Genomic DNA, 13,704 nt, shown 5'->3' with positions numbered 1-13,704 from the left:
CCCCTCCTTGAACTGGCACGGTCCATAACATGAACAAAGTGTGCCCTCTTCCTGAGCCTCTCTTAACTACTGGTATTTGGTTAATCCTGCCCTGTACTGGCATGGCATCTTCTGGGTCACCCACATGCATTAGTTCATCTGCGTCTTCTCTGTAAGGCAGACTTTTATTCCCATTCTCCAGAAAAGGATGTGTGCTCAGATGATACAGTCCCCGTCACTGAAGTCCACATCTGGTGTTCCTTTCACGTCACTCTGTATGGTGCCTTCAGTATAACTGGAATCAAGAGGATGTTACAAAGACAGACCACCTTTGTGTGCATGGGGGTGGGAGGGTGCTACAGGAACCTGGGTCTTGATGAACCTTGTTCTAGTATACTGACGTTGCAACAAGAATAAAAATAAGTGTTTTAGGGAAGGGTTAGGGTAATGCAGGAAGAATTATAAGCAATATGAATTTATTTAACTATTTTGGAAACAACCCCCCCCCCCAAATAATGCCTGAACCCAAGAGGTACATAAAAATGGCCAAAAATATTTTAAAATAATAGATCTGAAGATCATTTGTAGTTTTTTCCTCATAACATGAATGCTTTCAGCAGGACAGTAAATTACAAACCATATCAAATCATGTTAAGGCAGATGATCAATCTGGCTGCATTTGTAACTACTCCTGGGAAAGTAATCGTGTTGGAGCTGTTCCTCCCAGCTATTTAGTCAGTTGGTCTAGGAAAGGGCAGTCCTGGAGTCAGCAGGTGAGGAGCTGGGCTTGCCTGTCTTGTCACTGCTCGTTCTGCTGGCCCTCTGTGACAGAAGCAGACACGGATCCCTGGCCCTTGTTGACATCACTGATGCACACCCACTGTCCGTCAACAGACTCCTTCCACAGGGTCACCTGCAAGCCAGCACACACACAGCCTGTAACGGGTCTGCACCCCTCTCTCTGCTCTCCCCTTCCCAGGGCCTCATCAAAGGCCATGACTCACAGCTTGTGAGTCTACAAAAATCCACACAGATTAAGAAAGAAGGTGTAGGGAGAGTGACCCCACCAAGATGATGACAAAGGGTGTTGTTCCTGACTTAGCACCCCTCTCACAGAACTTATTCATGAACAAGAAACCAGTTAATGAATCCTAAAAGACAAAAGCAAGGCTGAAGCACCTCTCTCCACCATAGAGACCAAGATACTGTACCAGAGTAAGTAAGTGGGATATCTCCAACCTATGATTCCTCCCCCAGAAGGAAGAAAGCACAGAGGGGACATCCAGTTATCCAGTGTTATAAGACGTCAATCTGTAGGAGCCCAGACTCTGTATTCTGCCCCATGGGGATGGCAAGCACACTTGTGGGGCTCAACTACTGGGAATGTGATTGTGACTAAGTGGGGACGGCCTCGTATCCAGAGAGCTTATTCAGGAAAATCTGTGCGGTCTCTCAAGTTGGGCTGCCCAGGTAGCAGAGGTGGGCCCACTAGCCCATCTGACAGCAAGGGCTCACTCTACCACCTGGAAGTGGCATGACCCTGCAATTCTAGCAGAGAGGGGGACAGGGGTGGTGGGGAGAGCTGGTGGTCCTCACAGCAAAAGCCAGTGGCCTTATTTCACCAGGAAACTTGGGGACAGATTGGCTTGAAGTTAAGACCACAAGAAAAGTATTAGTGGCCTTAAAGTTGCTTCTCCCACTGTGCCAGGGCAGGGAAATACATTTTGTATCTAAGCAGCGATACATGCATGTGGGAAGCTGAACAACCCTGCTTACAGTGGCACTAGAATACAGCGCACAGCACCTGGCTTCCCATCTACAGAGTACAACCAGTGGCCTCACCTAACCAGATGTTCAGTCTACAGTCTTGCCTAGTTTGGGTCTCCAAACAAGCTGTGTAAGCTCTGGGTGCTGTCCTGCTGCCCCATCAGGTCAGAGAAGAAAAAAAAAAAAATCCAGGGGATTTGTTCAGCAGGCTTTCAGGCCCTTTGTACAGTACAAGCAGATTTGGGATTTCAAGGTGCTGTCGACACTTACTGAGCAACTATTATGAATACCAGGCATGGGCCAAGACTTTTAGAAATGGAGTCTCTAATTCTTTGAAAGCTAATATGAGGAATAATATGAGCTACTTTTCTCCTGAGTAGATATGTCCCTTCTCTAGGCCAAATGACAAAAATGTCCATTTTACTTTCATATAAATGCCACATACATCCCTGTTGTCTTTTTCTGATTTCCTAGACTCATCTATTGCTGAGTAGGAAGCCAAGCCAGAGAATCCGATCTTCTAGCCTCACCTGGGCAGGGAACTAACAGCTAGCAGTCCTACTTGCTCTTCATGTCAGGGGACTACCCCCTATCCTAAGAGCTCAAATACTTAAAAACAGACCTTAACCAGTGGCTGCACTTGCCCAAAAACCTTGCCAGTAGGACCAGAAACCCAAACTGAGCAAACTGATTAAAATGCCACAGTGAACCTGCAAAGGCCAGAAGAGGAGACGGATACCAACATGAGGATCACAGAAAACCACATAAATATATCACTAAAGGAAACTAATAAAGCTCTGACTAAAGAAATGAAAATCTATGAACTGTAGGACAAAGAATTCAGAATAATCCTCTTCAGTTTAGTGAATTATAAGCATGTATAACTAAATTAAGCTCAACAAAAATAGACACCATTAAAAACAAACCCACCAGAAACCCTAGAGCTAAAAAACACAAAAACTGAAAAATTTAGCAGAGTTTCAAAAGCAGAGTTGACCACACAGAAGAAAGAAATCAGCAACATGGAGGACAGGACACTGGAAATTACCCTGAGGAACGGAAACAGACAGTAAAGACTGCAATGGGATGGAATGAAAAGCAATATTCACTTAAAGAGAATTCCAGAAGATGAGAAAGGGACATAGAGTATATTTCAAGCAATGAGGCCTGAAAACTTCCCAAACCTGGGGAGAGAAACCGACATCTAGATCCAGGAGGCCTAAATAGGTTGAATCCAAACAGGGCTACAAAGACACATACGTTATAACTCTCAAAAGTCAAAGAATTTTAAAAGCAGCTAGAGAGAGAGTTACATACAAGGGAACCACCATAAAACTATGAGCAAATTTCTCAATAGAAGCTTTTCAGGCCAGAAGAAAATGGGATATATTAAAAACAAACAACAACAAAAAAACCTGTTAACCAAGAATAATATACCAAGTAATAAAAGTGTCCTTCAGAAATGAAGAAGGGATGGACTTTCTACAACAAAAACTGAGGGAACTAATCACCACTATACTTGCTTTATGAGAAAAGCTAAAGGGAGTTCTTTCAATACAAGTAAAAGGATGCTCATTAACATTATACAAGGCAGCATAAAACTCACTGGTAATGATAAATACATAAAGTTGGATTCTGTAATATGGTGATGGTGGTGTGTAATTCACTTACAATTCCTTTAAAAGTTAAAAAATGTAGTAAAAAATAACCGTACCTACTGTTAATAGCTATACATTATAAAATATGTAAATTTTAACATCACTAACCTAAAATGTAAGGGGGAGAAGTAAAAGTGTAAAGATTAGAAATTCTATTGAAGTTAAGATGTTTTATGTAAGCCTTACAGCCCAAAAGGGAAAACCTGAAGTATTAGACAAAAGAACATGACAAGTCAAAGCATACTGATACTTTAAGACATCAAAACACACAAAAAAGGATAAGAAACAATTAACAATGGATCAACGGAACATTCAGAAAACAATAAACAAAATGGCAATTGTGTAAGGCCTTACTAATAATTACTTCAGATGTATTAAACTCTCCAAACAAGACAACAAATGGCTGAATGAATACAAAAACTAAGATCCATCAATATGATTCATGCAAGAGATTCACTTTAGCCTTTAAGACAGAGACTAAGAAGGAAAGGAAAAATCTATTTGAAGCAAATGGTAACCACAAAGAAGAGGTAGCTATAGTTAATATCACACAGACTTTAAAAATAATAAAAAGAGACAAAGGGGTTAACACATCAAGAGGATGTAACAATTCTAATTATATAAATCAAAAACTAACAACTAAACAGAGAAATAAAGAGCAACAATGGACAGATCATCCAAATAGATAGGTCACACCACAAAACAAGTCTTAACAAATTAAAAAAAAAACAACCTGAAATCAAACCAAGCATCTTCTCTAATTATAATGGTATGAAACTAGAAATCAATAACAAGAGGAAAGAGAAATTCACAAACACACACAAATTACTCTCTTGAACCACCAATGGATCAAAGAAGAAATGAAATTATTTTGAAATGAAAATAGAAACACAATATATCTAAACTAATAGGATGCAGCAAAAGCAGTTTTTGGGGAGAAGTTTATAGGAATAAATGCCTAAATTAAGAAGCAAGACCCATCCCACATAAATAACCTAATTCTATGCCTTAAGGAATTAGAAAAAGAACAAACTTCACCCAAAGCTAGCAGAAGCAAGGAAATAATAACCATCAGAGCAGAAATAAATGAAATACAGAATAGGAAAACAAAAGAAAGATTAGCCAGGGATCGACCCGTGGGTGGCTCAGCGGTTTAGTGCCTGCCTTCCGCCTAGGGCGTGATTCCGGAGTTCTGGGATCGAGTCTCACATGGGGCTCCCTGCATGGAGCCTGCTTCTCCCTCTGCCTGTGTCTCTGTCTCTCATGAATAAATAAATATTAAAAAAAAAAAAAAAAAAGATTAGCCAAAAGAGCTGGTTCTTTGACAAGATAAAACTGACACAACTTTAGCTAAACTAACCAATGAAAAAAGAGGATCCAAAACAAAATTGTAAATGAAAAAAGAGACATTCCAACTGATAATCACAGAAATACAAAGAAAAATAAGATGCTATGATGAAACACCTGTGCCAACAAACTGGTCACCCTAGAGATAATGGACAGATTCTTAGAAATCTAGAACACTACCAAGGAATGAATCAGGAAGAAACAGAAAATCTGAATAAAAAATTTTACTTTTATAAAAATTAAAGTATAAAAATTCCTATTTTTTCTGAAATAGGAAATCCAAATAAGTAAGGAGAATGAATCAATCAAAAATCTCCTAGTGTAAAAAAGCCCAGGCCCAGATAGATGGTTTCACTGGTTTATTTATTTATTTGTAAATATTTTATTTATTTATTCATGAGAGACAGAGAGAGAGGTAGAGACAGAGGGAGAAGCAGGCTCCATGCAGGGAGCCCGACGTGGGACTTGATCTCGGGTCTCCAGAATCAGGCCCTGGGCTGAAGGTGGCGCTAAACCGCTGAGCTACCTGCGCTGCCCTCACTGGTGAATTTAACCAAACATTTAGGAATTTTAAATCAATCCTCAAAATCTTCCAAAAAGAATTATAAAAGAAGAAACACACCCACACACTCATGAGGCTAACATTACTCCAATACCAAAGCCAGAAAAGAAAATTACAAATAACCCTGATGAAATAGAAGCAAAGTGAATTTGGCAGTATATTAAAAGGATCATTTCCCACGATCAAACAGGAGTCATACTTGGAATGCAAGGATGATTCAACAACGGTACATCAATCAATGTGATACCTCACAATAGAATAAAAGAAGAATCCTATCTATTCAGTAGATGCAGAGAAAGCATTTGACAAAATTCAACATCTGTTTATAATAACTCTTAAAGGCCATATGTGATAAACCCACAGCTAATATAGTATTTTTCAACACAGTAGGGGAAGTCCTTGCCAGAGCAGTCAGGCAAGAAAAAAAAAAAGCATCAGAACTGGTAAGGAAAAACTAAAATTGTTTCTATTTATAGATGACAGATTTTATATACAGAAAATCCTAAAGATCTCATCAAAAAACTTAGATCTAAACAATGAATTCATTAAAGTTGGAGGGTACAAAATTAACATACAAAACAGTAGTGTTTCTATACACTAAGAACAAATTATCTAAAAAAGAAAATGATCCTTGCAATAGCATCAAAAACAAAATACTTATAAATCAACCTAACCAAGGAGATGAAAGATCTCTACTCTGCAAACTACAAGTCAGGGATAAAAGAAACTGAAGGCACAAATAAATGGAAAGGCTTCTTGTTCACAGATTAGAAGAAATCATATTGTTAAAAGGTCAGTAGTAACAAAAGCCATCTATAGATTCAATGCAATTCCTATCAAGATTCAAAAGGCTTTTTTTTTTAAACAAAAGTAGAGAGTCCTAAAATTTATATGGAACCCCAAAAGACCCCAAATATCCAAAGCAATCCTGAGAAAAACAAAGTGAGAAGCATCATACTTTTTTATTTTAAGCTACAAAGCTACAGTAATTAAAACGGTATGGTACTGGCATAAAAACAAATAGATCAATGGAACAGAATCAGAAATAAACAGAAAGCTCAGAAATAAACCCAAACATAAATGGTTAACTAATACTTGGCAAGGGAGCCAAGAATACTCAATGGAGAAAGGACAGTCTCTTTAATAAATGGTGGTGGATAAAACTGGATACTCTCGTGTAAAAGAATAAAACCAGATCCTTATCTTACACTTCTCACAAAAACTAAATATAAGACCTGAAACCATGAAAGTCCTAGAGGAAAGTACAAGAAACAAGCTCTTTGGTATGGATCTTGGCAATGATTTTTTGGATGGGACACCTAAAGCACAAGCAACAAAATATAAAGTTTAATGCAAAGAGCATTAAACTAAAAAGCTTCTGCACAGCAAAACAGTCAACAGTTGTGAAAAAATGTTTGCAAATAATACATCAGATAAAGAGTTCATATCCAAAATATCCAAAGAACTCCTAGAAATCAGTATCAGAAAGTCAAATAATCAAATTAAAAAATGGGCAAAAGATCTGAATAGAACATTTCTCCAAAAAAGAATCTATAAAGGCCAACAGGTACATGAAAAGGTGCTCAACATAACTTATCACTGGGGAAATGCAAATCAAAACCACAGTAAGAAAGATTTCAACCTCACACATGTTAGAATGGCCATCATCAAAGAGATAAAAACACAAGCACTGGCAAGGATGTGGGGAAAAGGGAACTCTTGTGCACAGCTGGTGGGACTATAAACTGGCACAGCTGCTATGGAAAACAGTATGGAGGATCCTCAAAAAATTAAAAATATTACTATATGATCCACCAATTCAACTTCTAGAGATTTATCTGAAGAAAATGAAAATCCTACCTTGGAAATATCTGCACCTCTAATTCACAGTACCATTACTTATAATAGCCAAGACATGGAAATGACCTAAATGTCTACCAACAGATAAATGGATAAAGAAGTTATGGTACATATATCCAATGGAATATTATTCAGGCACAAAAAATGAAATATTTGAGACCACATGCGTGGACTTTTTTTTAAAAGATTTTATTTATTCATTCATGAGAGACAGAGAGAGAGAGAGAGAGAGAGAGAGAGAGAGAGAGGGAGAGAGGGAGAGAGGGAGAGAGGGGCAGAGACACAAGCAGAGGGAGAAGCAGGCTCCATGCAGGGAGCACGCCCCGGGCTGAAGGTGGCGCTAAACCACTGAGTCACCCAGGGTGCCCACATGCGTGGACTTTGAGGGCATTATGCTAAATGAAATAAGAGAAAGATCAACACTATATACCTCATTTATATGTAGAGTCTAAAAACAAAACTGAAAACACTCATAAAAGATCCAAAACCAATCACAGAAGAGTTCAGATTTGTAGTTAGCAGAGCTGGGGGTGGAGGGTCAAGAGGTACACACTTGCAGTCCTAAGACATGGAAGTACTAGGGATGTAATGATGACAATAGCTCACACCACTATATGGTCCATATGAAAACTGTGAGAGACTAAATACTGTGAGATGAGAGGAGTTCTCATCACAAGGAAAAACTTTTTTGCTTTCTCTTTTATTGTACCTATATGAAATGATGGATGCTAAACTTACTGTGATCATTTCACAGTATATGTAGGTCAAACCATTATGCTATACACTTTCAACTTATGATGTAAGTCTATTATATTTCAATAAAACTGGAAAAATACCTTAAAAAATAAAAACAGTGGAGAGGGGGCAGTGCTGGAAATTCTGTAACACAAAGTAACAGTAATAGTAGTAATAAATAATAATGTGAACAGGGATGTCGTTTTAACCAAGTTGCAGTAACTTCTGTGAGGATACAGGGGAAGAGAACAATGGTTCTCAAAGCGTGGTCTCTAGACCAAGACATCTGTAGGACCAAGAACTTGTGAAAACCGCAAATTCTTGGGTCCTCACCCAGCTGAAATTCAGAAGCTCTGGAGTGGGCTTGGCAATCTATGTTTTAACAAGTTTAATACTAAAGTCTGAGAAGTATGCTAGAGGAAGATGACAGAGGAGTAAGTATGTTATTTCTACACTGAAGTAAACAGCAGAAGAAATGCTAAGCATCGAAAAGGTTTGCTCCTGGAGAATGAAAATTAGGAAACTACATTAATAAATCATAACCTAATAAAAACTACTTAAGCTGTGTACATGTATTTGATTAAAAAAAAGATTTTAAGAATTTCTGCTTTATTTATTTTTTTTTAAAAAGATTTATTTATTCATGAGAGACACAGAGAGAGAGGTAGAGACACAGGCAGAAGGAGAAGTAGGCTCCATGCAGTGAGCCTGACATGGGACTCAATCCCGGGTCTCCAGGATCAGGCCCTTGGCTGAAGGTGGTGCTAAACCGCTGAGCCACTGGGGCTGCCCCAGAATTTCTGGTTTGGAGACATTGTTGACTACAGATGCACTGCACAGAATGCTCTAGACTGAAAATCTACCAAGTCCTTTAGTGAAGGAATAAATACTATGCAAACAATAGAGGTGAGCTCCTTGTAGGAAATAGGCTGATAAAGATCAAGAAGCACAAAAGAATAATGACAGCAGACCGCAAACATGGAAAGTACAACCGGGCACTTCCTACTGCCTTGTAAACACTACAGTAGGGCTGCTCCTCAGTCAAGTCAGGGTCTGTTGGCCTGTTCTGGGTGCCACCAAATCTGGGGTCTAGTCCTGGCTCAGGCATTTACTAGAAATAAAGAGGGCTAGTTTTCTTTGAGGGTCACTCCAGCTCTAAAATTCTATGGCTTTGAGACAGGGCCTGCTAGATCTTTCTGGAATCACTACACATGAAAGGTATCCCCAGCCTGGATAAAAACTGCCTGCAGAGGGTCTCAAAGGTGTGTTACTTGTACACCCATGTGCACAGCATTACTGATAAGAGCCAAAGGTGAAGCACCCCAGGGTCCCTCAATGTATGGATAAATACAATGTGGTAGAACAGAGTATTATTCAGTCTTGAAACAGACACGTGGTACAACAAAGATGAGAACACTATATAGGATTCCACTTACAGGAGGTCCCTAGGGCAAATTCACAGAGACATGAAGTAAGAATGGTGCTTACCAGGGATAGGGGTGGGTGGGGGTTAGTGTCCAGTGAGGACAGAGTTTCAGCTGGGAAAGACGAACAGTTTAGAGGTGGATGGTGGTGATGGCTGCACAATAATGTGAATGTTCTCCAAACTACTGAACTATACACTTAAAAACGGCTAAGATGGGGGAACTTTATACGTATTTTGTCATGATTAAAAAAGCTGCCTTCAGAAAGGAAGAGGTAACAAGTCACTGCCATCTCTCTAGCTGACCCCTCTCCTCTTAGGCAGAGGATCTGTAACTTTATACGGCAGGGTTCAATGAAGTGGTCAGGATTCTTCAAGTGCATTTGCTTTGTTGCTATAATGTTCTGAGCTACTTTTTGTTTTACTGTTTTCCAGTGGCCACTTTGTCTCCATGTCTCTTCCTTTGTACTGGCTCATAGTGCAGAAAAGGTATACAGTGGGTGAATAATAATACCCATGAATTACACAGATTTTTAGAAATATGCCTCTTTGGTGTCTGACAAAAACCTTCAATCTTTATGCTTTTGTTTATGAGATTTTTTTTTTTAATGTATTAACTTTTGAGCAGTGCTAATTGAATGTCATCATGAAGACAAGGTGGTAAAATGGTGACGGTGATGGACTACCAGGGCAGTGGGTTTGGATTTAACTTGGGCCTGATTACAAACTCTTCCACCTAATAGCTTTGTGGCCCCTCTGCAAGTCTAACTACCACTGTCAGCTTCTTTCGTATTTGCAAAAGGGGGGACAAACCACCTCGGGACAGCAGGCGGAGGGGGGAAGGGCAGGGGATTGTAAGATTTAATGATATATTTAAGAGATGTGCTCAAAACAGTCTTCATTAAGGCTCCTTCCAAGCCTAACCTTATATGGAGAATTCAACTGCACTTTTTAGTGGGTGAAGACAAAGCCCTGACCACCATGTCACGGAAATGGACTGTACCTTATTGTCTCCGCCCGAGACAGCCAGGATGTTGGCTGTGATGGACCAGCTCACATGCCACACAACATCATTGAACTTGTGCAACAGTCTGGGTGACCATGTATTGCCTGAGGTGTCATCACAAGTCCAGATGAACACACGACCGTCCTGGGAAAAGACAAGTTAGAATCAGGGAAGGTAAGGCAAGGATCTTGAACTGGGGATATCCTATTTAGAGCCATACTGGTCTTTTGCAGGAATGAGGTGGGATTTAGCACAATGAACAGCCGAGACCGTCCTGGGTGTGCACAGATGTGATGGCCAATTCCCAGCCCAGCATTATCCCTTTACCCTAGGAACATATTTTACATTGGTTGCGTCTCCCAGGTTCTTGTGCTCATACTGGTTTCAGGTATGAACTTTATATGGCTAACTCTAAAATGTTCTCTAGGTTTTCCTCATGTCTGCCAAATCATCTCGTTTTGCCTTTGGCTCTAATTTTCTCAACCCAATGGGTATGGCTGTCTATAAACCAAGCTCAGAGAATGAGAAGGGACAAGTTTAAAAAGTCCTCAAATTTAGAACCAAACATAACAGGCTCAAGTGAAGCCTGGCTAACCTTTGTCTATGGTGGAGTTATTAGCATATAATTTAAGGCTTGTCCTTGGTTTTTCCTTTGTGATCTGTCTGTGAAAACTGATCTAGGTGAGCCCAAGATCCTAGGACTTCCAACTATCCTGGTCCCTGCTTGGGAACACTCTCAGAATGGACCTGGGCAGCTCTCTTCCCCAGCTGCATAATGCTGAGGGGTAACTGGTCTGGAGTTGGCCCAACTCATAGCTCAGTGGAGGTAAGCCACTTGTGCCTTCTGATCAAGCCTTCTCCACAAGATGACCTGGATCCTAGCACTGTCCTACTTGCACTAGTCCAGAGGTGCCTGTTGCCTTGCCCTTACCTTTTTAGACTTTACCTTAGGGGGACTGTAATGGTTGATGGGACTTACTCAGAGATTAAACAACACGGGAAGCTCTCATGGATCTGAGCTGACCTGGGAGCAACTGGCGATGGTGCTGGTGGGCAAGCCAATGGAGGGGGCCCAGGCCACATCTCGAACCCAGTCACTGTGCGCTTCTAGTTTCTGTTCCTCCTTCCACTGGCCATCCTCCTCCTCCCTAATAGAGGAGACAGAAAGGGAAAATGCAGCAGCAGGTAGCAGCCCAGGTGTGTTTACCACACCTCCATTGTACCCCCACCCTGTAGGCTCTGCAGGGGCCAAGAAGCTAGTCCATCTTTTTGATTTCATTCCTTGACCTTGTAGATTTTTACTCAGTTCATCAGCTATAGAAGAATATTCCACGAAATGCTGTTTGTCCACAGCCAATGGCTCCAAGAATTGGGAATCAGGTAAAGAATTAAAGTACTTGAGCAAGGCCAAGTTGTTTCTAAAGGATGTCCTCTGACAGACTGAAAACCGTATTCTGTAGGCAGGAGGGGAAAAGAAGGGGATCCCATTTCTTCAGGACTGTGGCTGAGTCACAGTAGGTAGCAGGGTAGAAGGTAAGAAGTGTCCCCTTGAGGTAAGTCCACCACACCCACTTACTTCCACAGTTTGATGAGGTTGTCACAGCCGCCCGAAGCAAACTTCTTGATGTAGTTGGGCTTCTGTCCCGATGGCTGGTCTATAAGGCTTCCAGGTACAACAGCAGGGGCCCAACTGACGGCATTGCAGCCAATCTGTGAGGAAAGGGTTGGGGTGACTGCCCTTTAGTCCTGCAGCAAAGCCCTGCTTCTGCAGACTCAAAGCTGCAGTGTATCCCCCTCCAATTCTCAGGACAGGATTATGCAGGACCACTGTTTTGTTTTGTTAAGGATTAGCCCCCATGATGCTCTTTCAAGGAGTCCTAACAGTACATGTATTTTTCAGCAATATACATTTAAAGTAGGAGTTAGGGACTCCCCAGGAATTTTTTTAAGAAACAGAACATTAAAAAAATATATAAACAGAAAGCACAGGTTCAGAAAAACATGCAAAGTTTAATGAAGTACTACTCTAAAGCACTCTTGTAACCACCAGTTCAAGATATCAAATTGCCATTTACCCTGGAAGCCCTGTCATTATGTCCCACCTGAGTCATAGCCATTCTTCTTGGCAACATTTTCCTGACTTCCGATTTCTTCCTTTTTTTTCCCCTTTAGTTTTGTCACCCAAATATGCATCCCTAGATACTGTCTCACCATTTAAATTTTTTAATTTAATTTTATTTTAAAGATTTTATTTATTTATTTATGTATTCATTCATTCATTCATTCATTCATTCATGAGAGACACAGAGAGAGAAAGAGGCAGAGACACAGGCAGAGGGAGAAGCAGGCTCCATGCAGGGAGCCCAACGCAGGACTCGATCCCAGGTCTCCAGGATCACAACCTGGGCTGAAAGCAGGCACCAAACCGCTGAGCCACCCAGGGATCCCCAATTTTTTATTTTTAAAAATTTTTTTACATCTCCTTATTTATAGATTCCCCCTAATCTTTTTTTTTCCTTACCATTTTTTTGTTGAAGAAAGACCAGTCATCTGACTTATAGACTCTCAGGCTGATTTGCTATTTCACACTCAGACCTCTGAATTCCTAAAAATTGTCAGCTGGATCCCAGACTGGGTCAGACTCAAGTCTGACTCCTTTGTTAAGACTGCAGGCAGTAGGATGCCTGGGTGGCTCAGCGGTTGAGCCTCAGCCTTTGGCTCAGGGTGTGATCCCAGAGTTCCTCGATCGTATAAGGCTCCCTGTGGGGACCCTGCTTCTCCCTCTGCCTGTGTCTTTGCCTCTCTCATGAATAAATACATAAAATCTTTAAAAAATATTAAAAAAATACTACAGGCAGTAAATTATTCTTACATTGGGAGACAAATGACATCAGGTTGTCTTTTATGGTATTAGTACCTATGAACAATTTATGCCTCTTTTAATTCATTGGACATTACACAATGGTGCTATTATATTCATTTCTTTGTTATTTATTATATAGAATAATCTAGACAGGGGAGATTTCCCTCATTAATATTTGGCTCCCCATGGGTACAGATCAGATAGGAAATGTAGGATAGATGTTTGACACATTCTTCAAGGATGAATGATTCTATTATTTTTTATTTTTTATTTCATATTTTGTTTGAGAAAATGAACAAGAACACAAGCAGGAAGTGTGATAGGCTCCCTCCTGAGCAGGAAGCCTGATGTGAGACCTGCTGCTCTGGGATCCCAAGACCCCTGGGATCATGACCTGAGATGTAGGCAGATGACTGAGCCACCCTGATTCTCTTTATAAACTCATGGTTTTAAGCATATTTGATGGGTTTCAGTTCACTGCAATTATTCTCATTTTTCTGACAC

General features: G+C 40.4%; 1 protein-coding gene across 1 annotated transcript in view; it reads right to left on the bottom strand.

The window, feature by feature from the left end:
- Window positions 1–534: 534 nt before the first annotated feature.
- SEC13 (SEC13 homolog, nuclear pore and COPII coat complex component) overlaps window positions 535–13,704 on the bottom strand; it is a 33,293-nt gene continuing 20,123 nt past the window's right edge. The window contains exons 6-9 of the mRNA XM_055343679.1: window positions 11,914–12,047; window positions 11,362–11,485; window positions 10,335–10,481; window positions 535–892 (exon numbers count right to left, since the gene is read on the bottom strand). Coding sequence (XP_055199654.1) covers window positions 779–892; window positions 10,335–10,481; window positions 11,362–11,485; window positions 11,914–12,047 — 519 coding nt within the window. The 3' untranslated portion in view covers window positions 535–778. The remainder of the gene's footprint in view (window positions 893–10,334; window positions 10,482–11,361; window positions 11,486–11,913; window positions 12,048–13,704) is intronic.

Source organism: Nyctereutes procyonoides, unplaced genomic scaffold, assembly GCF_905146905.1.
Source record: "Nyctereutes procyonoides isolate TBG_1078 unplaced genomic scaffold, NYPRO_anot_genome, whole genome shotgun sequence".
In the NCBI taxonomy this organism is placed as follows: Eukaryota; Metazoa; Chordata; class Mammalia; order Carnivora; family Canidae; genus Nyctereutes; species Nyctereutes procyonoides.
This window is presented reverse-complemented; position numbering and strand designations above follow the sequence as displayed.